The 27979-nt window shown below is 36.4% G+C and overlaps 2 protein-coding genes across 9 annotated transcripts in view; both read left to right on the forward strand.

Annotated features, from left to right (window-relative positions):
- The first annotated feature begins 2124 nt into the window (after nt 1–2124).
- SAG (S-antigen visual arrestin) lies at nt 2125–22610 on the forward strand. Of its 7 annotated transcripts, none has more exons than XM_087725657.1 (15): nt 2125–2968; nt 5124–5327; nt 6984–7044; nt 7123–7167; nt 8271–8464; nt 9264–9323; nt 10658–10725; nt 11369–11504; nt 11662–11746; nt 12555–12627; nt 13258–13395; nt 13803–13880; nt 14943–14966; nt 15616–15680; nt 21860–22610. In XM_087725657.1, the coding sequence occupies exons 2-15, from the start codon at nt 5217–5219 to the stop codon at nt 21904–21906; spliced, it is 1185 nt and encodes a 394-aa protein (XP_087581783.1). In that variant the 5' UTR covers nt 2125–2968; nt 5124–5216; the 3' UTR covers nt 21907–22610. The 7 variants fall into 7 exon arrangements, with proteins under 7 accessions (XP_087581783.1, XP_087581784.1, XP_087581782.1 ...); XM_087725658.1 differs by having other exon boundaries at nt 5200–5327; XM_087725656.1 differs by lacking the exon at nt 2125–2968 and adding an exon at nt 2978–3417.
- A 2712-nt stretch (nt 22611–25322) lies between these two features.
- The window catches only part of DGKD (diacylglycerol kinase delta), an 88887-nt gene continuing 86230 nt past the window's right edge, over nt 25323–27979 (forward strand). Inside the window, exon 1 of one of the 2 annotated variants that reach the window (XM_087725660.1) lies at nt 25323–25502. In XM_087725660.1, the coding sequence (XP_087581786.1) occupies nt 25323–25502 (180 nt within the window). The remainder of the gene's footprint in view (nt 25503–27979) is intronic. The other variant, XM_087725662.1, reaches the window with a different exon arrangement.

Consider the following 27979-nt stretch of genomic DNA (forward strand, 5'->3'; position numbering starts at 1 on the left):
TTCTATAATTTTATCATCATTAGGAGGCAAAGCCAATGTTATTGCTTGCAGTTTACCTCTGATACCAGCATCCCATCAGAAAATGTATTTGTGAAGAAGACAGCTCATCAACTGAACACTTAATATGCTAAAGGGCAGAGAATTATACTGTACATGTACAGTTACTAAATATTTAATTTTATTTTCTCTGATGGTTTACTACAGTCTTAACAATATTGCCTCCAACTTGGGTTACCCTCAGCCTTTCTAAATCTGTGATGATACTTTCTAGGTGAAAGGCTTGCAAACTTGATATTTCCACATACTTCATATAAATAAATTTGAGCACAGCAGAACCAATAGTAAATATATCTGTCTATGTTTTTAAAAAGTGCTTTGTGATACAGTGCTTCCCGGAATTTGTTGTGCAAAAGAAATCAGATCCACATGTGTAGAGTTGAAAATGACTGTGTTCAATTCTGCCTAATATACAGGAATCTTTCCAGACTGCTTGCCTTCTTTTGGGATCAGATAGATAAGGCTTTATGGAGTTTGGGGGGATCCGTTCAGGATCTCTTGCGTCTGCGCAAGGATTCAAAGCTAATTCCCCACATGAGTCTTTTTCCTGCCTGGCTGGGTGCTTCATAACATCTGCTTACCTTCAGGCAGTATTCTTTTTCTGTTGATGCCCCTGGTACCAACCCGATACTGCTCTGCTTCACATAAGGCTTTGACTCTTGAAGCAGCTTTGGAGAATGTTCTTCTGAATGTTCTGGAAGCCAGATGAAAACTCTTCATTTTTGTGCCATTTTCAGAAGATCCAGAGGTTTTGCAAGAGCACAGCACACTCATTCTCACAGTTTCTGCAGCCTCCAAAAATCACACAAAGAAAGGACATGCTTTCTAAATTAATTGCTGGATTTGGGTGAATGGTGGTGTGTCACCTATAACATCGTGCCCTGTCACCTTTAACATCTGTATCAGGTTCACCACTGCTCCCAACCATGATTTGGTCATAACTGCATTTTCAACTCTACAGAAAGAAATCCAGGGAATTATATCTTGAGTCTCTTCATATACAAGGTAACTGATACAATTTTAGTACTAGTCGAACGTTTGCATCTGCTTGAAATAATTTAATGCCCTCTATGCAAAAATGTTTTCATATGTCCATCTGGCAAAGGTATCTTCTGACACTTCAAGGATATATGCTCATGAAAGATTCTAATGCTGAATCAGTGAGCGGAAGGCTTATCCAAGATTATGCTTAGTTTCTACAGAGGAACACTGTAGGTCTTGTGTAACACATTAAGTATGTTTAGTCAGATACTCTGACTAAACACACTGAATGATAGAAAATAATCCAAGTGCTTTTCATGAAATACAAAATCTGGCAATATTTTCCAGAGCAATGAAAGTGCTCTAAAAAAGATGCAAATTTCTTACCTCCCCAAGATTTGTCCTCAGGCTAGGTGATGCAAAACTAAGAAAGCATGTTTTCTTCATTCTTAGATTGTTCTTCATTAATTCAGTTTAACTTCACTTTCAAATCTCAAATTCCAAACAAATTCAATTGTACCTTAAATCATAGGGAAAGGAAACATCTATAGATATGGAACCTTGGTTTTATAACTCAGTTTCTCTTAGATCAGGGGTGTCAAATTGTGTCAAGGGCAAGCCATGCCCATCCCAGTCCACAAATGGGGAAAACGTCATGAAATGTCACATGACAGCAATGTGACGTGGCGAGTTTGACACCCGGGTCTTAGATAAATGTTGAGTACAAAAGTAAAAACATATACATATTTGTCCCTAAATGGTAACTGAATATACCGGCTACCCTGATTCCAAATGGGCGTTCAGGTAGAATTCCAGGGGCTGGTTATCACTGATAGAATGATCGTCTTTGTGACATAGGCTGTTTCTCTGGGCCTTTGGGAACTGGAGTCCCAACTGGATGATAATATTACTGCTGTTTTGGTTGCTATTTTATTATTACATTATTTTCTGTAGATAATGTGTATGTGGTTATGTATTCTATAATTTTAAGCATGTTTCTCTATATAAAGAGCCATGAATATGGTGGAATCTTAGTAAATTGTATTTTTGGTAACTCAATTGATTGCTAACCTTCGAATAGAAAAAGGTAAGGCAGTGAAGCAGCGCATAAAAGAAAATAGAGGGAGGGTGCAAAAGGGAGCAACAACAAATGTAGCAAAATTAATTATATTATATTATATATTATAAACAGATGTAAAGGAAAGAATGGCAGAACCTGGGGTTAAAAGAGGGATCAGCCTAGAATCTCTACCTAGCCACAAGCAAATTAAGTCCAATTCTTGAATTCTGTTGATGCATATCTAACTCCTAGCAGGTGCCTATTGTGATAGATGTTGTTGTAATTTGACAACTGGATTTTAAAATCCTATTCTAAGAAAAATAGGATTTTTCAACTGGAGAAATGGTTCTGATCAATGATATATATAGAAGTCTGAAGAATGTGCGCAAAAGGATATATTGTGTTACGCAAACATAATAAACAAGGCTTTACTCCTTATTGACTAGGATGAATCACAGCCCTAATAAGGACAAGATGAGGAAGAGGTTTAAAATAAAGCTGCTTTCAATAACCTCATTAAATCTTCTGTCTGTTGTCTTTGTGCTTTATGAAATTAGAAATGTTGACACTGTAGAATTTAGAACCCTTAGATAATACCTAACGCAAGCTGATAATCCACATCAAATATTCTGGTCTTGGGTTCAATTATTGAAACTTGGCTCCGCCTAAGCACCAAATCTGATTTTCAGAGTCCCTACAAATTGCTAGTCTAGGCTCTAAAGGAGGTAATGCTTCATCCGTAGCAAGAAGATCAAACTTTTATTTTGCTGCCTGGGTCCTGTAAATTTGTTATTTGTGATAGATTTTTATTTTATAGCTCGTGAAACTTTCTGTTCTTTGGAATTGCTGAAGCATTTGGAACATTTACAGGTAATTTTCTTTTTTCTTGCAGATTTGGCCACTTAAAGACTGCAGTCCTAGGCACCCTAAGTATCCGTATGACCTGTTGAATGAAGTGAAACATAATTCCTAAGAAAATATGCATATAGTTATTCTTGTTCCTGATTTATCCAGTGCATTGATCCTAATGCTAAACATACAGTATAGAAGGTATTTCAGAATTGCAGAAGAAATCTTGTCATTTATTCAATAATATTGCTTCCATCTTGGGAAAATGAGAGCTAACATGTCATTGTAACTGCAGAAAGCATTTTGAAAATGCATTGATGGTTCATCCTTGTTCTGCATTCTCAAGACTAAGGTGAACAGCTGGAATCCATTTTTACTGGCATAACAATGAACTGAATTGTACTCATTAAAAAAGAAAGAATATTAATAATTGAAAAATAAATTTTGCTAATAGCTTCCATAGGAAAAAGGTGAGATAAGTTGTTGTTTTAAGCTTCTAAATTATTGAACCTAAAACCATAAAATATGACAACAGTATGTTATATTATCCATATATAATTGGTTATTATTGACAGATAATATGATGAAAATTGTTGCTTTGAGTTTTGCATTTCTCATAGAAAACTTTTTATTTCATGGTTCTTTGATTTTTATTCCTATCATTCAAAAAATTGCAGCAAGCATACAGATTTGGTAGGTGATTAAGGCATCGAGCTTAAAAGCAGGAGACCATGAATTCTAGTTCTGTCTTTCTCTCAACCCAACTCACCTCACAAGGTTGTTGTGGAGAAAAAATAAGGTGGAAGTTGTGTTGAATATGTTTGCTGCCCTGAGTTATTTGCAAAAAAAAATGTAAAGGCAAGATACAATAAATAAAAAATAAATTAGGAATCTTTTTATTAGAAATTGAACTGGGATACTGTTTGTTAGCTATGTTCCATTCATATATTAGTAAAAGAAATGACAATTATAATATGTTGCAAGTCTCCAATGGCCTCTCCTTATGTAGGAAGCTAAAACATAATAACCTTCATAGAAACTTCTCATTGAAAAAAAAATTGAAGAATTGCAGATCAATATCCATGTAGTCCTTGATTTACAACTATTCATTTAGTGACCATTTAAAGTTACAATGGCACTGATTTATGACTTGTTTTCACACTTACAACCATTGTAGCATCCCCATGGTCACATGATCAAAATTCAGCGTTTGGCAACTGGCATGTATTTATGACAGTTGCACTATCCCAGGATCATGTGATCACCATTTGTAACCTTCCCAGCCAGATTGTGACAAACAAAATCAGAATCTGACTGTTTAATGACCTCGTGATTCACTGCAGTGATTCAATTAACAACGGTGGCATAAAGTATCATAAAATGGGGCGAATCTCACTTAACAACTGCATTGTTCAGCAATGGAAATTTTGGGCTCACTTTTGGTTATAAGTAGAGGACTGCCTGTATTAAATAAGTATGAAATCTTCACAGTATACGGCATAGTTTATTTATATTGAACTCAAGAACACATTTCAGAAAGTAAAAAGGGAAGGAACAGAAAGGAAGCATTTATGTACAAAGCTCTTCCTGACATGTCTTCCTCATTCTGTTGCTTTTCAAATACATTTATTTATTTGTTTGCTTATTAAATTTGTTTGCCCTCCATCTCACTGCAAGGCTTACAATACAACCATAATTTTATATGTGGGTGGGTGGGGTAAGTGTAACATTGTGTGTGTGGTGGGGGATGAGAATTGCTAGTAGTTGATCAACCACCTCCAGTATATTCCCCCACTGGGACCCCAAACAACCTGGCAAAGCCAGGTCTTCAAGCTCTTTCAGAAAGTTAGGAGGGTGGGAACCAATTTCACTCCAGGGGGAAATATGTTCAAAAGGTCAGGGGTCTCGTCAGAGAAGGCTCTTCTTCTGGACTCTGCCAGCTGGAATTCCTTGACTGACAGGATCCACAGCAACGGAGAATTCTGAAAGAAATTAGAAAAGTTAAAGTCCAGACTTTTAGAGGGTTAATCCAATGGGCAACTTCCTAAATAGGTTATTGTATGATTCCTCAGATAATATTATTTAAAACATTGAAAAACTTTTCAACCAAAAAGAAAAGAAAAAAAGGAAAATATTATTAAAAATGTTTACATTCACATCCATTGTTTGTTTGTAGATCTTACAGTTTGACTATTCATTCCCTGGTCCTGGTCTAAAAATTTATTGAGGTAGGACCATTTGATCCTTACCAGGTAATATAAATCAAAAGATGAGCTGCACTGATGCTTCAAGGCATCACTCAATCTCTGACATCAGTGTGAAATACGTCAAAACCACTAAAAGGCATGTTATCTACAGGAAGGTATCACATGACAAAGCTGTAAGTATTTAGCAATAAACTATTATATACCTGTAAGAATGTGAGACTGAAACTAGATAGGGATTTGATATACTTGCCTCTTTAGAAATCAAGCTATAGTGATACTAAGGGTGTACTATATAATGCAATGTTTCTCAACCTTGGCGACTTTCAGTCCTGTGGACTTCAACTCCCAGCATAGCTGGCTGGGGGAATTCTGGGAGTTGAAGTCCACAGGACTGAAAGTCGCCAAGGTTGAGAAACACTGATATAATGTATTGCATAATTAAGCTGCTCAAGGCAGTTTAAGTCCAAACCAGTTTTTTTTAAAAAAAAAAATTGCCCAGATTGAGATTGTTTGCAACATCTTATAAAAGATTTAGTGTGCACTGCAGCTACCATGCCCCACCACTAAATAATTTTCCTGCAGCATTCTCCCAGCTGTGTTCATGTCCCTTGCCTCCTTATTTTTCCTGGAATATTTTTTTAAAAAAAATAACTCCTGTACCTCAAGTGACTGAAGGAAAAAATGAAATGATGTACCATGACTTAATTTTTAAAGAATCCAAGGAAGGAAGGAAAAGGAAAAATAAGGAAATTAGACAAAGAAAAGTGTTAATTAAAAAAAATACTTTGTGCTAATATTTAAACAGGGAATAGTCTGCATCTTAAATACAGCCAGCACTTTATTCACCACACCATTAATCTAGCATTACAACAGGGAAAGCAAAAAAAAACTTCCTTGAATAAATATTTTCAAAATGAGTGGAGGGGACCATCCTTCCTCTGCAAAGTAACCAGTGAACTTCTTCAGTCAGGTATTGAAATAAAATGCAGCAGCCCAAACTGTCAGGAAGGACTGCGTGGATGGTGTAGACTTGAACTCTCAGAATCCTCCTGTCAGCATGGGGAAATTGTGGAAGTGAAAGCCACACATTTTAAAATTGCTGAAACTGAGAAAAACTAATTTAAATTGCAGTAGCAAGTAGCATACAGGCTGGCAAATTCCAAGAGTTAAAATGTACACATCTTAAAATTATAAAGTTTGAAAACTCTGAGTAGATGTAGAAGGGAGCTATTTTAATAATAATTGGAATCAATTAAAGCTTGTTAGTAAGAATGCAGGCATACGTCATTTATCCTCATCTCAATTTTGTCCAGGAAGAGACAAATGTAACTTGGCCCCAAGTAGAAAGTAAAATGTGTTCCAGTCAATCCATTCGAGTTGCTTCTTTTGCCTTGCCAAATGCATAATCAAATTCTATTGTGCACTCTTTGTACTTGAAAAGAAAATATTTCTGATGAAAAAATAAAACAAATTATTTAAGAGATACAACCATTCTAAGCTAGACAAACACAACTCTCAAAATGTTTTTATGAATAGTTGTTTTAAATGTAAGAGTTCCTTCTCTTCTAGTTTTACCTCTGGATAATCAAAATTTTATTGCATTTCAACTTGCAACTTATTAAGGGGTCTTTTTCAACTGGTTAAGTTTACTACTTTGATTTACATGATTAGCCATACTGAGTTTGTAGAGGAAAGTGCCACTATAAATGTATCAAATAAAGAAAGATATCTAAACTGCTCTTTTTTACTTTTACACCAATAGCAATTGGTATAGCATCTTTAAACTGATTTATTGAACTGTAATTTTGTTCAATCATTCCATCCTTCAGGTTACAATCTACTTAGGAAAGCGAGATTTCATTGATCATGTGGAATCTGTGGAATCCGTAGGTGAGTTCAAGTTGCAAGTTTCAACTTTAAACTTTTTAGTAACTTGAGTGGTTTATTATCATATCTTCTTCATTGTAGATGGAGTTGTATTGGTGGATCCTGATATTGTGAAGGAAAAAAAAGGTCAGAACACTTAATCACTTCTTAAAGTACTTAAAGTATTATTAATATGATTTAAAATTAGAATGATTTCGGATTTGTGTCAATTGACTCTGTCAGCCAAAGCTGATGATGACTGGTATTTCTGAAGGTGCTTAAGAACTCTGCTATGAAAAAAGATCTATAATCATTCTAACCTCAAATGTTGTTTTAATCAATAATTCATTAGAGTGTAGTAAGTTAGATTTCCTTTCTGCCAAACACCAGACATTCAGTACTTGGCAGTGAAGAGTTAGAACATTGCTTCTAAACTCTTTGCTGTCATCTAATGGTCATCTGGAATTTACCCCCAGTTCTGGGAGCCTTATATTACTGATAATGATAATAAGACTGCCAGAGTTATCCATTCTGTTCAACATTGTAGTTTGTAATATTTATTGTCAGAATTATCAGTGAACCAGCCAACTGTGGCTGATTCAGCAAATTTTTATTCATTTATCATTATTTAACTTAATATATAAAACAGGTTAGTATTTAATGAAGTTATTTAAATGACAATAGTGATAGGTGAAGATAGATAGATCCTAATTAAATCAAATACTGCCACTAAATCCATTTTGCCATTTACTATCACACTGAGGTAAATGGCCTGCAACTCACTCCAGCTGAAGCTTCCAACTAGTTTTCACAGTGGACACACTCATACAATATTATGTTGTTTTCTTGTTGATAAGGCCCATTGGTCAACTCATCCTTTCTTTGATATAGCTATCCTTTGTGGTTTTAAACAAGAGTCTTTCAAAGCTTCCCTGAGGATATTATCTGGCAAAGTATATGCTTTATCAGCTGCTAATTACAAATTATATCCTTTCTTCGCCCTTGCCTTGTTCTCATCCTGCAGTTTTGCTTAAGAAAAAGTCATCAGTAACTTCAGCCAGAAATTGAAACTGGCTTTTTCTAACCAGCTTTTGTTGACTGGGCAAACACAATCTAGTTTTTGTTGCTGAAAGGACTTAGCTTGTAAATAGGTACTTTAAACTAATGAGTAAGAGACTTTTCTACACAAGTAATGGTGTTTATGATTTTAACTTTTGGTATCCATAACATTTTCTATATGCTTTTCCTAGTATATGTGACACTCACGTGTGCATTTCGATATGGACAAGAAGATATTGATATTATAGGTCTGACTTTTAGAAAGGATCTGTACTTTCACAGAGTTCAGATTTATCCATCACTAGACAAACCAGGACCCCTCACTACGTTGCAGGAAAGCCTGATAAATAAACTGGGGAAAAATGCATACCCCTTTGTGTTAACTGTGAGTATTTTGAATCATTATTCCTTTTGGTTCATTTCCCAATTTGCAACTATGATATGGGTGCTTAGACGGTTGTTGTATATATGCAACCTAGGTTCACAGATACAGTATCTATTCATCCCTAATTCAAACAGTAATTTCCTCCCACAACAGCCTTCCCTGACCTGATGCCTTCCAAATGAGTTGAACTATTATTCCTCTTATATTCCAGCAAATACTGGGGACATATCCATTATATCTCTAATAATACTGGGCTCTTGCAAATAAAAGTATAATTTTATGTTTCAATTGTATTCCACTCAGGATCGCTCTGTAACTGAGATGAGTAGTTTCAAAATTTGATAGATAGGTAAATATTTAAGAATAACACCTGAGTTTAGGAACATTTAGGTTTTTAAAAAGCATTTCAAAAAACAGAACATTGAAGTTGTTTCTTGATTTATAGTGTCACCCACCCACTTCATTCACTCAAGCAAAGTAAAACTTGTCTTCATTAGTGATTTATCACCACAGTGATGGCTGGCTGATGATAAATGACTCTAGTAAATCACTAGTAAAAAATTACATGGGTAATCTTTGGAAAGTTGTATGAAATGGGGAGGGGTTGTCCTCCTCCTCCTCCTCTTATATCTAATAGCTAATACTGCTATCTAATATCTAATACCAAGATATAAGATATAATATCTAATATCTTAGATATAAGATATAATATCTTATATCCAATAGCTAATACTGCTATGGCAATGAAAGACATTGCAATCAAAATGCTTTAAGTGTATTATTTTTTGTTTCCCTGCAGTTCCCAGATTATCTGCCTTGCTCAGTGTGTCTGCAGCCAGCTCCCCATGAAGTTGAAAAGGTGAGAATTCACAGTATGCATTGCAATGTTTTATATTAAGAAATAAACTAAGTAAGTTGTGGTCATATAGAATAAAATACAAGAGCAAGAAGTGCTTTTAAATGAACAGCTCTTAGTTCTGCTATTCAAAAAAACATTGCATTAGTTTCATTTTTCATTCTTAATGGGTTTTTGATATTAAAAAATACAGAGAATTACTAGGAAAAAATGGGAGTGACAATGTTTAAATCTTGTCTCAAACTTCTGTAAATCTCCAAGAATTATTGCACAATACAAACCTCTACATACATACATATATATACATATATATATATATATATATATATATATATATATATATATATATATATATATATATATATATAAGGAGTCGAGCTCTGTAGCTCAATGGTTAACACATCTGCCTAAGAGGCAATAGAGCACAGGTTCGATTCCCAGCAAGGGTATGGCTAGCTGATGAGAGCTAAATAGCTTGAAATAGATCTATACTAGTCTCCCTTTATTTATTTATCAGCACAAATATAACAAATGTAACAAAAAGGCAACAGTAAAAAATATTGGGTTTCTGTCTGGATGGTCTCTTGTGATGAGCTGAAGGACAGAGAATGGAAGTGTGACCTCCCTCCCATATTTGGGCATACCAGGGGTTGTGACTTTATATATATATATATATATATATATATATATATATATATATATATATATATATATATATATATATATATATATATATATATATACACACACACACACACACACACACACACACACACACACACACACACACACACACACACATATATATATATATATGAAGGATCAGCCTTCCCTAAAAACACTACTGTATTTGTAGGAGAAGACATATGTTTGGTTTGGGATCAAAATAACACCAGTATTTATTAAAATAATTTAAAACCATAGAAACAAATAATATTGTTGTAAGTGAGCAAATATGTTTGTATGTATGAGAGAACTATGCCTTTCCTTGTTCTCCTGAACAATGACAAGAAAATAATCCTCAAATAGTATTTCCCAACTGTATCACAGACCAATAAGGTATGTATGGAAAATAGTGGGTTGCCTTCAGAAGTTTCTGTTTAGTTTTTTAAAAAAGATATGCAAAAAGTAAAATTAGAAAAATAACATACATACATACATACATACATGCATACATACATTGAAGAAAACATTAAGCATGAGTTTTATGTTGAAATTTTGGATGGGCGTATTTTTTGAATTTTAAAATGTGAGTTCTTTCATACACAGATGTTTAATACATTCAACAACAATAATTTATTGTTTAAACTGTTTGTCTCTCCATCTTTTTCGTATAGTGCTGCGGAGTGGACTTTGAGGTCAAAGCTTTTTCTACAGACGATCCAGAAGAAAGGATTCTCAAGAAGTAATATCTTGTTTCTTTGAAAAAAACCAAAACTGGAAAAGCTCAGAAACATAGACAAGATAGACCTTATTTTATATTAAACTATCAGACTCAGAAGATGGAGATGAAAAAAAATGAAACATGTCATTTGTAAAAAGGAAACATACGGATAAAATGCCTTGTTCTCTTCCCCTTGTTATTTTCTTTTTTTCTATATCTTTTCCATCTCAACTTCTTTACTGTATGCGAGATATAGCCTTGAAAATGTAGAAGCAAAAAGGAAGTCAGTATGTCCCATTTCCTGTTGAACAGAATGATCAGCAACATTGCTGTTGCTTCACACATAACTCAGAGGGTGCTGTCCTGTAACCACGGATCCTACAGCAATAAGTGCTGTCAATCAGTGCTGCTATACAGATGCTGTTTTCTTCATCTTTATGGGTTTTGTGGCTTTCATAATCACTAATAATAGAGTTTAATTACTTATATTTTGGATGTCAAGGTTGCCTCAGCCTTCCATCCTTCCGAAGTGGGTTAAATGAGGACCCAGATTCTTGGGGACAATATGCTGACTCTGTAAACTGTTTAGAGAGGGCTGTAAAGCACTGTGAAGTGGTATATAAGTCTAAGTGCTATTGCTATTAAACCCAATTTCTATCCTTAGACATTCTGTGCGCCTGCTTATACGCAAAATCCAATATGCTCCAGAAGTAGCAGGACCTCAGCCTCATGCAGAAACCACCTGGCAGTTTTTCCTATCCAAGAAGCCATTGCACTTGAAAGCTTGCGTCAGTAAAGAGGTGAGGTGTTCTTGAATTACTAATAGGATAAATTAGTACATTCAAGACTTGTAGAGAAGACACAATCATTTTGTTTCAAACTATCCTACTTTACAAAACTAGATGTAAAAAAATACTGTGTGATGAACTTTTTGCTAAACTAATCAAATTCTTCCAGGTATTTTATCATGGTGAACCAATCCCTGTTACAGTGACAGTGATAAATAATACAGAAAAAACGGTGAAGAAGATCACTGTGTCAGGTATAATACTCATTTTGACAAACAAGTCTGATGTAGGCCCTTGTTTTTTTCCTGGTCTGTTAGATAGCAATTCCAATTCTGTCCTCACCTTTATTATTGGTTTAATAAAGCACCATGATTGAAAGAGTTATAATAACCATATGTTATCCATGTAAACAGTTTCTGCAATTGGTGGTAAGAGTTATCTTGAAAAACAGGAAGAAGAGTTGCAAGTCTGAAGCAGAAATATAATTTGAGAAAGCATCTCAGACTTGACCTTCCCTCATTCTCTTGAGGATAAAGGGAGGGAGGAGAGAGATGCATTCACACTTGCAAAATTCTGTTATTGTACTATAAAAGTGTTAGCATTTATAACTTTGGTTTCCTAGTCTGGTCTACTTGAGTCTAATTTATAAGAACTGCTATTTATATTGCATTTAAAAACATTTTAAAAATCTCTTGAGTTGAGCTCAACTCAATTACTAAATACTCTACATATTCATGTAGACTTAGTAATAATATGAAAATATTTTGTATTTGCCTTCATCCTGCTGATGATGACCTAGGATTTCCTAGTGACTTCCTATTCATTTTTTTAAAAGATCGGCCAATATCATATAAATGCTAGATGTTATGCACATTCTGCAAAGAAAATGTTTATCATTCTGTAAGAAAGGTGTGTTTGAACCACAAAAAAAAGCAACAGCTGCATAATATCCTTGATCCTGAATAATTATCCTTGTATTCATATTAGGCAATGCTGAAAAATATTCTAGATCCCATTCTTCTTTCTGTTATTTGATTATTTGATATTTCATTCCTTCTTCAGTAGAACAAGTTGCTAATGTGATATTATACTCCAGTGACTTCTATACCAAGACAGTGGCTTTTGAAGAATCAGAGTAAGTGCACTGTGCTTTAGGCTCCTTTGCTTTGTTGTTGTTGTTATTTTTATTGCAACGTAGAAATTAAAAATTTATATTAACTGGGTTCACATATGTGGGGCTACCATAACTGGGTGCAGCTGTAAATGCCCAGTTGACCATGGGATGGCATCAAAAAGATACAGAAAGCTCTAATTCCTTGCTGTCATTTTATGGTTATCTGAATTTTTGCAGCCCAGATGTGATAGCTCTACCTGTATTATCTACTCCCATGGTTTAACTATTACACTGAATAAGCCAAAATGCACTGATTCATACATATATACATAGATATATAATGCTATGTTATATATTAGGTACAAAACATTGGCTGAATTCATTTATTATGCTAAGCCAATGAATGAACTACATTTTACTGTAGTATAGTTTAGTGTAGTATAGTACAGTTTATGTGTGAGTAGAGTATTGTATGGTTTCTTGATTTCTTTTGGGATCCATTAAGATTTTGTTCTTCAGAATTATAAGGTCTGCTTTGTCCTTACAGTAGTAGTAGTTTGACTTTTTCTGACTTGGCCAAGATTGACTGAGAAAGGACAGCCAAAATTCATTCTTCCAGAATGGATCTAAAATTCATTATTTCTTCTTCAGAGAAAAGGTCCAACCAAACAGCAAGCTTACAAAGATAATAACTGTTCTTCCTTTGCTGGCAAACAATCGAGTGAAGAAAGGCATAGCACTAGATGGGAAACTAAAGGATGAAGACACTAACCTGGCTTCTACTACTATGTAAGTCCAAAATGGAACACTAACTGGAACCGAAGAGGAAGTATAGAAAAACACTTGTTTCATTTTGCATTCAGCCACTTTCCCTTTATCCCTTTATTGCAAGTGTCAAATGTTTTAGGAATTTAACTGTCAGACTTTTCTGCTAATATTACAATATGAATAGTTTTATAGACATATGGATTTAGTAAATAGATAATTTTTATTTCAAACAAATCCAAAAGCCGCACAGCAGTGAATGCTGTGTTAAGCAGTAAATGCAACTGTGTGTCTAGAATGAGTTCCTAAAAATGTAGAAATATTGATATGGGATATGAGAATATGTTATAATACTTGAGACACTATACTAGGCAACTACATTATTTTTAGCAAATGTGCAATGACACAGATTTTTTTAAAAATCCCTACAGTATAAAAGATGGAATGGACCGGACAGTTCTAGGAATCCTGGTTGCTTACAAGATCAAGGTGAAGCTTACTGTCTCAGGGTAAGAGCAATCAGAGTTGGTATGCTATAATTATAAGCATTTTTATGTTATTGCCTTTTATGAAATAAAGATAAATTGCATAAGCAATTTTAAATAGCCTTTTCAAATTCAATACATTACAGTGGCTCCTTGATCCTTGTTAATTGATTCCAGGACGTGCAACAAGTACTAAAAATAACAAGTGCAACCCAAACCACGTGACTTACTACATGACCCTTTGTTTCAGCTGGGAAGCACTTCATACCTATCCCTTTTCTTATGTCAGTAACCTTCCCATCATGGTCGACTTCCTGTCCATTCTTTGCAGCTGTCTCCCTTTTCCTATCAGAGCATGTCAAGTACCAAGCAAACAACAAGTACCAGAACAATTTTTTTATGTCAAAATGTGTCAAGTACCAATTTGATGAGTTTTGAAGCATTCGAGTACCAAGGAACAACTGTATAGAATGTCACTGGTTGCTCTAAATTTGTCTGGATACTATTATTTAAAGCAATATGTATTGTGAAGCCAGATTAAACAGTTTTAGTATACTTGCATGATCATTTATTAGAAAGAGTTAGTACACAAATCTGCAGTCTCATAGGATGGTCCCCAGATGTCTTTAAATTGTGATTTTAGGTATTTCAAATATGGTGGCCAATACATGGTATAATGGATCAGGTACCGAAGTATGACCAAAGAGACACAGAATCACCAGCATCTAGCAGTTAGATGATTGGGGTCATTCAGTATTTCTTTATAGCCTATTCATAAAAATGAGATTGTGAGATTAAATGGAAAATGTACTTCGTATGTGCCTTGCATTGTAAAAGAGGATGGAATATGTATCTAAATATAATGAAAAACACCTGAATTGTGAAAATGTTGGATTGTTCCAAAAACAATTCACCATTTGGGGTTGCATATACGGCTTTTAATAACCCTGACCAGTTTCAGAATATGATAAGACAATGCATAGCTCTGAATTGAACTGTGGAGTTCTTGGTGCTTTCTGAGCTTAAGAATGTGTGCTATGGAATATAGTAAGTTTCATTGTACAGTTAATGTTGTTTATATTTTAGCCTGCTGGGAGATTTCACTTCCAGGTAAATCTTTGAAATTTCCTCTTTGTAAACATTATTCTCTCCTGCAACATCCATTTATATTTTCAGATTTTTTGGGAAATAAAACTTCTGCTCCCTCACACTGCTAGGCTTCTATAACCTGTTCCCTGATGGGTTTTTTTTAATTGTTTGAAATATGTCAGAGTTTACTTCCTTCTCCCTGATGTGTAGTAGGTACTTTGTTTCTAAGTTTTCTATTTCTATTTTTATCTGTTTTTTAAACACTAATATATAAGCTACCTAGTTAACTAGGTGACTGACAAGGCATACTATTTAAAAGACAAATGTTCTGAGAAACATTTCCATGTTTTCGCATTTTTCAGCTTCAGGGTTTCATCTGTGATTTAAAAATTAAAAAATAAATCCAAAAGGGGCCTATTTCACATATTCTAGGCTACAATTATAATAATTCTAACTTAAAATCTTAGGCAGCTATGATACTAAAAAAAATTAGGTTTACTTATTTAGGTTCTGATTACTTCCAATATACAGTATAGTAATCTAGTTTACATTTTCAAATACTGGTGAAAAATTAGCAGAAAATATTTAGGAATGGTGTATAAGAAATGATCAGATTTTGCTTTGGAACAGTGGTATCCTGAATCACCTCTCTTTTTTCTTGTTTCGAAAGTGATGTGAGCATGGAGTTGCCTTTCCGTCTGATGCACCCCATGCAAGACAAGACCAATATAGCAGGTCGGTAGCATACAAGTGGTTACTTCCTGCTCTTGTTTTATTTTCCTCTTATTGCTAGTGATACTTTGGTGATGTGATAGCCTTCTTTTTCTGTTGAAATGTAGATTTTTCCCTTTGACAAGAAAAAACAAATTTATTTTGGATTCTCTTTATTTACCCTTCCAGTGTTTTCTGAAACCTGTGGAATTTGATGAATTTGGGTATATTCATGACATATATGCCATCATTCTGCCGCCTCATCCCCTAAATACGGGGTCACTCATGGGCCTTCTCTATCTATGGTTCTGGTGAAATTAAAACTTCCATTGTACATGGATCTTTGAAATACTTATCCTTCATATATTTCCCATTAAAATTATTTCCCATAATTAATGGTATTATGGAAAATAATAATAGTAATAGTAATAATAGTACTACCACTAAATAATAATAATAATAATAATAATAATAATAATAATAATAATAATAATAATAATAATAGAACAAGCTATCCGCACAAATGCCATTAAGGCCAAAATCGAAAAATCCTTTGATGATGCCAAATGCAGACTTTGCAAAGAAGCTGATGAAACTGTTGATCACATACTCAGCTGCTGTAAAAAAAGCGCACAGACTGATTATAAATTGCGGCAGAATTCAGAAGCACAAATGATCCATTGGAATTTGTGCAAAAATTATAATATTAAAACAGCAACAAACTGGTGGGAACATCAGCCTGAAAAAGTCACCGAAAATCAGATGGTCAAGATCTTGTGGGATTTCCATATACAAACCGACAAAATACTGGCGCATAATACACCAGACATCACACTGGATGAGAAAAATAAGGTCACAATCATAGACATCGCAATTCCAGGTGATAGCAGGGTCGCCGAGAAGGAACATGAAAAAATAGCAAGATACCAGGACTTAAAAATCGAAATTCAAAGACTATGGCACAAACCAGCAGTGATAATTCCAGTGGTAATTGGCACACTGGGTGCTATTCCAAAAGCACTGGAATTACATTTAAAACAGTTAAAAATTGACAAAATCACCATCAGTCAAATGCAAAAAGCACGCATGCTTCGATCTGCACGCATATGACGAAAATATGTTACGACGTCCTAGGCCCCTGGGTGGGGCCCGACTAGTAACCAATGCCAAATCCGGCGAAACAACTGGCCGCTGTGATACAATTGTATAATAATAATAATAAAATAGTTGGATCATAAAATGCTTAGAAACAACTGGCATTAGCAAAAATATTACATCCTTTACTGAAAAGGCAATGAAACAATGGAGAACTGAGTTGGCAGTAGGGAATGAGATCTACGGAATGGTTAATATCAAGCGAGGAATTTTCCAGGGTGATTCACTTTCACCTCTTCTCTTCATCATCGCAATGATCCCACTATCAGTAATCTTAAAAAAAATGAAATTAGGCTACCAAACAGCCAAAGAAGCTGAAAAAATTTCGCATTTACTATATATGGATGATTTGAAACTCTATGGAAAGTCAGAAATAGAAATCCAATCATTGACAAACACAGTCCGAGTATTCAGCACCAATATTTCAATGCAGTTTGCCATGGAAAAATGCGCCACTGTATCCATAAAAAGGGGCAAAATCACTGCATGTGAGGGAATTGAAATGCCCAATGGCCAATTAATTAAATGCAAAGAAAATGAAGCCTACAAATACTTAGGCATTCTGCAGTTGGATAACATCAAGCATGGAGAAGTAAAAACTATTGTCAGGAGAGAGTACACCAACAGAGTTAGGAAAATTTTGAAATCTAAATTGAATGGTGGAAATACAATCAAGGCCATAAATACCTGGGCAATACCAGTTATAAGATACACAGCTGGTATAGTTAACTGGACACAAGCTGATTTGGACCTTTTGGACCGAAAAACCAGGAAACTAATGACAATGCACTACAGTTTACATCCACGTGGTGATACTGATAGACTATATCTGCCCCGAAAATCAGGTGGCAGAGGATTATTACAAGTGAAGCAAACAGTTGAAGAAGAAAAACATGCACTGGCTGATTATTTAAAAGAAAGTCAAGAACATCTATTAATCGAAGTAAAGAACAAAAATCTACTGAAGGCCCAACAGACGAAACAAGAATACAGAAAAGATGTGATAAAATCAAGAATGGAGAGTTGGCAGAACAAAGCACTGCATGGCCAATTTCTGGAAAAAATAAAAGATAAAGTGGACAGTGAACAAACTTGGTTATGGTTAACAACAGGTACATTAAAGAAAGAAACAGAGTCACTAATCCTGGCTGCGCAAGAACAAGCTATCCGCACAAATGCCATCAAGGCCAAAATCGAAAAATCCTCTGATGATGCCAAATGCAGACTTTGCAAAGAAGCTGATGAAACTGTTGATCACATACTCAGCTGCTGTAAAAAAATCGCGCAGACTGATTATAAATTGCGGCACAATTCAGTAGCACAAATGATCCATTGGAATTTGTGCAAAAATTATAATATTAAAACAGCAACAAACTGGTGGGAACATCAGCCTGAAAAAGTCACCGAAAATCAGATGGTCAAGATCTTGTGGGATTTCCGTATACAAACCGACAAAATACTGGCGCATAATACACCAGACATCACACTGGTTGAGAAAAATAAGGTCACAATCATAGACATCGCAATTCCAGGTGATAGCAGGGTCGCCGAGAAGGAACATGAAAAAATAGCAAGATACCAGGACTTAAAAATCGAAATTCAAAGACTATGGCACAAACCAGCAGTGGTAATTCCAGTGGTAATTGGCACACTGGGTGCTATTCCAAAAGCACTGGAATTACATTTAAAACAGTTAAAAATTGACAAAATCACCATCAGTCAAATGCAAAAAGCCGCACTGCTTGGATCTGCACGCATATTACGAAAATATGTTACGACGTCCTAGGCCCCTGGGTGGGGCCCGACTAGTAACCAATGCCAAATCCGGCGAAACAACTGGCCGCTGTGATACAATTGTATAATAATAATAATAATAAAAACTGTGATTCAATTGCCATCTTTAGAGCAGCTATATTTCATAGCTATAAAAAGATAATGAAATATTTAAATATAAATATCATATATTTAGAAACAGGGACTGTCCCTGAGGGAGATAGGCAATTTAGAAATAGGAAATATAGATGAATTAATAAAACATACTTTCTGTAATTTACCCTTAATGAATTCAGTATGATTTCTTTTTTAATTCTTATGCAGCAAGCTTAGCTGTTAGGATTGTCTATAAATTTAGTGAACACATGCAGCCTTGCTCATTTTTATATAATACTGCAGTGAATGCTTCTTACAAGTTTTGAGGGCAATGTGCATTTGCTAGTATGAAATTACACTAAAAATAATATTAACAATAACAAAGACCTTGATATGTTAAAAGGAAGAGTTGGTTATTTACTGTGATTGGTGACAATGTGTTAGTTCAAGCTTTGAGACTTGAAGGCATGATGATAAACAATGGAAAATTTGACATATTGTATGGTTACTTAATGTATGTTATACTCTTATTAAAGTTATAGGAGTTAAAAATAACCTTATTATAAAATTAACTGGCTGCAAGATGTTTTTTTTTAAAGCAAGCATCCTCTTTCACAGAATCTTCCACAGAAATTACTGAAAAAGCAAACACTATTTGCATTTTCAACCACACTTTCTTTATTAGGACATCTCTAAATTAAACCAAAGAGTGGCAGCAAGAGCCTGGTGTTTTTAGACTTCATAATGCCCCCCATTTCCAAGATAGAAACATTTTGACTGCAACAGATATAGCAGCAATAGCAGTAGACTTATATACCGCTTCATAGGCCTTTCAGGCCTCTCTAAGCGGTTTACAGAGAGTCAGCATATTGCCCCCAACAATCTGGGTCCTCATTTTACCCACCTCGGAAGGATGGAAGGCTGAGTCAACCCTGAGCCGGTGAGATTTGAACCGCTGACCTGCTGATCTAGCAGTAGCCTGCAGTGCTGCATTTAACCACTGCGCCACCTTGGCTCTTAGTTGAATGTACTTAATAGTACATTCAACAGATAGTTGAATGTACTTAAGTCTGTGCAAAATATCAGTTTCTTGATGTTTTAAAGACAATTTACTGAGTCAAAAACACACAAATGGATGTACTATGCTTTTTACTTCCTGCCTAGCTTTACCTGGCAGTTGATTTGCTGGCTTTAAGAACTCCAAAGAGACTCCTGCTGTGATCAGCTTGTTTAAATGAACAGTGGTGACTAACTAAAAAGAACTCCACGTTCCAGTAATGTTGAATTCTGGCTGTTACTGTGAGACCATCCCGGTAATATATCAGTCACATAATAGGAAATCACCAGGTGTCTCTGGGACTCAGAATAAATTGCTAGTTCATTTCTTTGGTTGTATTGCAACCTTCTTCTCACTCATATTGGCACTTCTTTACGTTTTTGTTCTTAACTTCAGATATTTGTAGAAGCATGTTTAGCTAAGCCTCTCCCTTTTTCTTTTTTTCAATGTGATTACAGAAAAGGAAAGGTAAGAATTATTTCATTAGTTTTCTCTTCCTATTCCGCTCTTAAGTATTCACATGAAGCTGATAATTCTGTATCCTGCAGGACAGAACTTTCTGTATTATCTGTGATGAAGAAGAGTGGGAACTTAATTTTTTCAGATACAAATTTCAGAATGGAATTTCTCTGAGTTTAGTGGAATTTCCCCCAAAAATGTAAAATAACATGACATGACATAAATTTTGGCCTTCAGCCAGCTCCAACAAGCAAAGACAATGGGGGAAGCCAGATGATTCACTTAACAATTACAGTGATTTGCTTAACAAATGTAACAAAAAAGGTCATAAAATTGGGTGTGGATCATTTAACAACTACTTTGCTTATCAACATAAATTCTGGTCCCAATTATGGCCATAAGTTGAGGACAATCTGTAGGCCTATTGCTTCATCGAATAGGATGTCAAAAATGTATACTCAGCAGTTCTCAAAATGCACCTCACAGAACCTAGTGCAAAAACCATATGCATAAAACTTGATAACCATTGCCAATCTTAAGGTAAATTTATTTCAAAAAGCCAACTGTCAAACTACCTTTCATTGTTATATATCTATCTAAGTCATTGAATAGACAAACAAGATTTTTGTCTTTCTGGGCATCCATGTCAGTCCAAGCAAAACCAAAATGAACTGTGGCCATTGAGTGTTGGATAGAAAGAGCTGTAGATCACAAAGAATGGATTAAGCCTCAATCAACCAAATCTCTTATTGGAACAATGCATCAAAGGGCCTCTCTATGTGGGATCCATGATCAAAGAAACTGAGTATTTGATTATTATTTTTATACCTTTCAACTCTGGATTCAGTTGAATGTAACAACGAATTTGACTTCTGTTGCAGATTTCAATCCAACATCAGTGATCAATAGCTCACTCTGGGTACTTTCAGATTACCAGTCTTTCAGTAGTGCAAAGTGACACCATGTTTCAAGTAATTTAATCAAAAAGCAGTTAACAGACTATACAAGCCATCATTGAGAGAGAGAGTGTGTGTGTGTGTGTGTGTGTGTGATTATGTATGTATGATGTATGTATGTGTATGTATGTATGTATGTATGTATGTATGTATGTATGTATGTATATCCAACAGGAACAGGAAGTGCCTCACAGGAACAGATAAAGGTAAATCCTAGAGTGGCAGAAAATGCATCACAGAACAATGGAGATGAATGCTAGTGAGGAATAAAGCTGCAGACATAATACCTATAATATAGTTTATACAGCCTTCCTTATTATTGAAGGATCCCAGAGCATTTCTGGGATGAAAATCTTTACTCCTTTACAGCTAATCACCCTGGCCAAAATATTATCACATAAAATCTGGAAGCCAAACTGCAGTGTATAAGAAACTACAGGAAACCACTTTCTTTTCTTTTCTTTTCTTTTCTTTTCTTTCTTTCCTTCTGTCTGTCTGTCTGTCTGTCTGTCTTTCTTTCTTTCCTTTCTTTCTTTTCCTTCCTTTTTTGTTTCCTTTCTTTTCTCTCTCCACAGCATTTTTGCAGAACTTCCACTTCCTAGAATAGACAAATTATACATTTAACATGGCAAAAAGAAAATAATGAGTTTCCTAATATCAAATATTAGGAAAGTGTAATATTCAAAGAGTCCTTATCTTTTCGTTAGTGGCCAAGATGACCTGGTGTTTGAGGAGTTTGCTCGGCAGCAACTGAAAGATGAAGCTTCTGTAGAAGAAAGCAAAATGGAGTATCCAAATACTGAATGAAAGAGGGAGAAGGGACAAATTTAGCAGAGGCCATAACTTTTGTATTTGTTAAGAAACAGAATAGTTAAATTGAGTTGATGTGTGGTTCTTGTCTTTTTACTTAAGCTTCTTGCCTCACTATAAATGTAGAAGTACAGACTAGTTATTAGCAGTTGAATCCATCCAATTAAGGAGACCCTGCCACTTCTCCAAACGGGTGTTCCACTGTCAAACTGTTCTTACTATTTTTCTAATGTTCACTTTGAAAAGAGCAATTATTTTCCCCTCTCAATCATTCTTTTTTCTCAAGGTTAAACATATCCAGCTTCTCTGATTTATGTTCATAGGATCTAATTTCTAGTTATTTGATCATCTTTGTTGCTCTTCTCTGAGTATGCTCCGATATCTCTGAACACAACATTATAATCTATGTGGGTCTGAAAAAGCCTAATAAAGTGGCACAATTAATTGTCTTGATTTGAAAGTTATATTTTTGTAGCTCAGCTTATTAATTGTATTTGCTGTTTTGCAATAAAACTATATATGTTGGATTATATACAGTTAGCAGTCTACTATCATCTTCACAAGTACCACTACCAATTAAGATACCTCCCTGCCTATATATTCAAATTATTAAAGAATGTATCAAATAAACAAATGAGATGAAATTAATTAAGCAAGATTTGTTCTAACACATTTCTCATAATTATCACTTTACTTTCAAGGCTTGCTTTGTGACCTGGTCTAAAATCTTCCCACATATTGATGAAACTTCTTGGTTTGCAGTTTGGTGGATTTTCCCATTTGAACAGAGAATCAACATTTGCACACATTCAGCCACCTGGCACTTCACCATTTCCACAGAATTTGTAAAAAAAAAAAAAAAAAGTATAAGGTTTTCTCACACCATCATTTAGTTCTTCTATCATCTTTAAACGCAGTTTATTGTGCACTGGAGATAAAATAAAACCATTACATTTAGTTACAGTAAGGAAAGTAGATTCCATTTTATTATAAAATTATAAACTGTTTTTACATAACTAGGAAATTTATAAGCAGCTTTCTTCAATTTTGTGAATTCTAATTGTGTTGAATGTCAACTACTATCATCCCTCATCCTGCTGAATTATAACAATTGAACTACAGCATTCTAGCAGGAACTGACTTGAGGGAACCTGAAGAGGAATCAGAGTACTGTATCTGTCTTGCTGAATTATAATTTTTATTTATTTAATCATGCCTTTTACTTGAAAAAGAAAATATAAGGAATAATTCTAATGCAACTTTATACATCATGTTTTGTATATGTTCATATAAAATTTTAAAGTGAATAACAATTAGCAAATGTTCTTCGATAAAAATGAATATCTTGGAAGTATATGTGGGAAGGAAGTCAGGATAGACCAGACCTCTCTGTTGGATGCACACATAATGCAACAATACATTTTCTGTGAGGTTAAACAACATTTCTTAGCCAGTTTCTCACATTCTCTATATCACAGCACCAAATCATGTTTTAAAAAAAAATGTATTGAACACTATTCAAGTGTTTACGTCAAAATGTCTGAGTTGATGCATTATAGGAAGAAGGTGAATTAAATGGCTACTGATTTGATTTTCAGAAGAAGCAGCTGTGGGTTTTAAGCAATCTGGAATTTGGAGATTTTGCAGTCTTAAGTCTGAATGGGCTTGAACTCCCTAAGGCACAGTTGATGTGCAACTTGGACATCCACTTGGACTCACAGCTTCTGCTCAAAGAAGGTTACTACTTTGGCCAAGAGGACCTTAGCACAAATCTATGTTGGGTATCAATTGTCTCTTTCTTAAAAACATGGAAGTCCTATTCATAGTCATTCATACATTAGTTTCCTCCCATTTAGATTATTACAATATATTCTACAGAGGCTGCCTTTAAACAGTATTGTATTTCAATTGTCCTGCTACAATACAGCAGTATGGACACTTCTGAGGACACCCTGGTCTGCCCATATATCATCACTGCTTCTCAAACTGCACTTCCAATAGTCCTCCAGCAATACAAGCTACAGGTAATCATCTGAAAAGCCCATCATGGCATAAACCCAGTTTATTTCTGGAACCAACTATCTCCAACTGTTTCTGCCCATACCAACAGAGCAAACAGAGTTAAACATCCTTCAGGTCCTCTCTATGAGGCACTGTCACCTAGTGCAGTGTTTTTCAACCACTGTGCCGCGGCACACTAGTGTGCCGTGACATAGTGTAAGGTGTAAAGTGTATAAAACACTTTATATATAGTCAATATAGGCACAGAGTTAAATTTTTTAAACATTTTCTAATGGTGGTGTGCCTCGTGATTTTTTTCATGAAAAAAGTGTGCCTTTGCACAAAAAAGGTTGAAAAACACTGACCTAGTGGGACTTAGTATATACTCGGGACACTCTGTCATGCGACTTGGCTGGCATTCTGTAAGGCCTTAAAGACCTACGAAATTTGGGCTAAGATGTTGGATGACCCTGCATAGTAATATTTGCATTTGTCTAAATGTTCAGAGTCTTTGACTCAGACCTCAAAACCATAGTAATGTGCTGGTTGCTGTTATAGTTATGTATCTGTGTTATTGCTGGTGCATTTGTTGTTGCAGAGATTCGCATACGAAATGTGTGCTTTTAAAATAATAAATAAAGCTGATGAGAGTGAGAAAAGTGAGTAATTGACTTGAAACCTACCTCAAAAGTTACTGCTTAAAAGCATGGACAGATGGCCCCATTGGAAATTGTTCTGTGATAGTTCTTTCCCAATATAAAGCTAAATCTGTAGTCTGTGGTTCCACAATATTGAAGAGACAATTTAAGCAGCAGTATATTAGAAACTACAATAGAACCGAATTATAATAGAATCAAAGAAAGGTGGAGAGGTACCCTGAATGAATCCACTTCGCAAGGGCAGGAACTGTGTAGGCAGAAAGCAACCTGATCTAAACTTTTTAACAGTGGATGGCAGAGTTGTGCCCTCGCTGAATAATCTGTATCATTTCAGGTTACCGAAGTGGAGAATGATTCATGGCAGAGAAATAAACCCTGAATAAAAGGTGTAGATTAATTACTCTGCCCCACTCAGAATCTAAAGACGCTTTAGTCATCGAGCTGAACATCCCGTCCGTTAATTCACGTGAATCTCGAGCTCCCACTCACTGAGTGGGCGGTTGCTTCGGGCCAATAAAAAGCCGGCCCGCCAGAGGGCAAGCGCGGACACGGCCCGCCCACGAGCCTGCCGGCATCTCTCTCGCTCTCGCTCTCTCTCTCTCTCTCCCCTGCTGTTGCGGAGCCCACGCAGGGCAGGCGCTTGCACAGCGTCGCTCGAGGCACTAGGTGGTGCTGCCCGCTCCGCGCCTCACCGTGCAGCATGGCGGCAGCGGCGGCGGTGGCGGCGGCGACGGGCGCCTCGCAGCCCCAGGCCGGGGCCACCGCCGCTGCTCCTACGGCGGCGGCAGAAGAGTCGTCGGACAGCGAGCCGGAGCAAGAATCCGGTTCGCCACAGAAGCTCATCCGCAAAGTCTCCACCTCCGGCCAGATCCGCCAGAAGGTGAGGGCTACGAGGGTCGGGCCTTGAGGGGAGCAGAGGCGACGGTTGCCTCTCCCCCCCTCCTCCCGAGGCTTCCCACCCTCCATTTCATCCCCACTCTGCCTTTTCCAGGCGGAAAACGCGCGGGGCCTGCAACCTCCCAGCTCGGTTCTCACTTCCAGCCCCAACCGTGGGGTGGTATGCAAGGGGAAGACCTCCCTTCGGAGTCCCCCCCCTTTCTCCCCCCCCCGCACATTCCCTCCAGGACCCCCAGGGCGGGCGAGGGGGGGGAGAGCCTGTGGGCTCTCTTCTCTCGTGGGAGCCTTGTCCTTCCAAGCCTCATCCTTTCCTCCCGTTCTCCGTAACGGATCGGAGCGCGGCCACAGGGTCACGCAGGCAGAGAAGGAGCCCAGGTGAGCCAGTGAAGGTGACAGCGGTGGGGCTGCGCCTTTGCTAGCAAAGGAGCGCGGTGGAGTTGGCTTGCCCGGAGCAGATGCGCTTGCTTCTCGGCATGGACGCTCAAGCGCTGGGGCTCGTCACTGCATCGTGCACAAAGGCGAGAGGAGCCCCTGGCACCGCAGCCTCGATTCTCTTGGGGAGTTTGGGGGAATGTTGGACTTGAGACTGGGTAAAGATGGCCCGTCCCCGCTGGCAAGGTTTATACTTGCTTCGAACTCATATGTTGGGTTTTGGCTTAGCAAAGTACGGAAATCTAGCCATCGTGGTTTGAGAGCCAGCATAGGAGTGTGTGGGTTTCTGTGGCATGTTAAAGCACTTAGTTTAAACTGTGACATCCTTCTAGATTGAAACCAAACTATTCTCACCTTCTCCATGGGAAACCAGGTTTTGGCATAAAGAATCCTCTCTTTAGCTTGCTCATCCTTGATCCTGTGAGCAAACTCCCCCTTTAGGCAGCATAGTGGTTGGGTGAACTCCCCAAAAGGATTACAGCTAAACCAAAGTTTCTACCAATGTTTCCTTTGGGTGATGTGATAGTTTGATCCGATGAGTGCTTTGAATGCTCTTTGAATGTGCCCAAACATTATTATCTGTTTAATAAGGATAAATTAAACTGAGTTCAGTAGGCTAACTTGTCATTACTGACTGGCTTCTATCTGGTTGCTTATTCAGTCCAAGCTTTTTTCAGAGAGTCTGTCTAAAATATTGAACAGTCAACTAGGTACATCCTGACCAGTAAAAAAAGATAAGCTCAGCTCAGCCATCGTGCCTCCCCCCACCCCATCATTTCTTCTGAATCATTCATATATATAGACTGAGCTTTTCACCTAGAAAGTTCAAAACCGGAGCACAGCACAATGGGGTTAGCTTCTGTTATTTGCCCCAGCTCCTGCACACCTAGCAATTTGAAAGCATGCAAATGCAAATAAATAATTAGGTATCATTTCAGGACCTTCGACACATTGGCCCCCTCAGCTAAGAAATTGAGATGAGCAATGCCTCCTGGAGTTGGACACAGCTGGACAGAGAAAGCCTTAATCTTTATCTTACATGGGGTTGATGACTAGGATAAAATAATTTATATTTACTCCCTGTCTAGGTGGCAGCAAATAGTTGCTCTCTTTTTTTTTCAAAAGAAAAAAGAGAGTGAACCCAATCACTGATCTTTCCACTGTTTTAAGAGTTAAGAAACTTATACGAGTCTCCCTCAATGGGAGGCAATGTTGTATTTAGTTGCAGCATAAAGTGTTCTGAAGATTCTGCCTATGAACATTAATGACTGCCACTCCTCAATGGCCAACTTGTTAGGGGTACAAACTTGGTAGCTGTCTGACATAATTGAGTTTTATTAGTCATACATAATATACATACTGTTCACAAATGTACACTATGTAACTGTTTTGGTTCAGAATGTCCAGAATTTAGAAAGTAGTATCACACAATCTTCCTGGATTTTCTGCCAGCATTTTTATAGCGCAACTGTAAAAAGGTAAGCTCCTTAGAAAGAGAGAGGAGTGTTATATTTTCTGGTTTGAATCCAGTACTTGAAGTTCTTATAAGTATGAATAAAACCATCACTGTTTTGGCAAAAGATCCATGATTATCTTAAATCTTAAATTAGATAAATTTAGCTGCCTTTCCCTACTAGGGAGAATTGCAGCAATGAATTTCTGATTTCACACCAGCATTATATCTGGGTTCTTAAATCTAATCTGTTACAAGTGTCACATGTGGATAAGTTTTTTGGGGTAGGAACAAGAAATTAATACAAAAGAAATTAACTTTGAACAATTACATTTAAATCATCTGGCTTTCCAGCCATTGATAAATGCTACTTCTAGCAGATCCAGCTAGTCTAGTCCAGGGTGAAGAATATTGGGTGCTGCAATTGAGCATTATTAGACACAGGTTGCACACAAGTTGTCCTTCAGTTTCCAAAGAAGATACATTTATGTCCGGATCTCCTTCCACCGTCTTTGGAGTTTTGCTATTGAAGGCAATTGTTGAACGCACAATTTTTGAAGCCCTTTACTTCTTAG

This window comes from Thamnophis sirtalis, unplaced genomic scaffold (genome assembly GCF_051295495.1).
Source record: "Thamnophis sirtalis isolate CommonGarterSnake01/CBP01778 unplaced genomic scaffold, rThaSir2_p1.2 scaffold_11, whole genome shotgun sequence".
NCBI lineage: Eukaryota > Metazoa > Chordata > Lepidosauria > Squamata > Natricidae > Thamnophis > Thamnophis sirtalis.

Bases quoted from the DNA above. Each gene is read 5' to 3' on its own strand.
- SAG (XM_014074481.2), top strand. From the start codon at position 5,217: ATGAGCTGCACTGATGCTTCAAGGCATCACTCAATCTCTGACATCAGT. The intron at 7,168-8,270 runs GTCAGAACACTT...TGCTTTTCCTAG, and splicing joins TATTGTGAAGGAAAAAAAAG to TATATGTGACACTCACGTGT. The intron at 10,726-11,368 runs GTAATATCTTGT...TTCTATCCTTAG, and splicing joins GAAGAAAGGATTCTCAAGAA to ACATTCTGTGCGCCTGCTTA.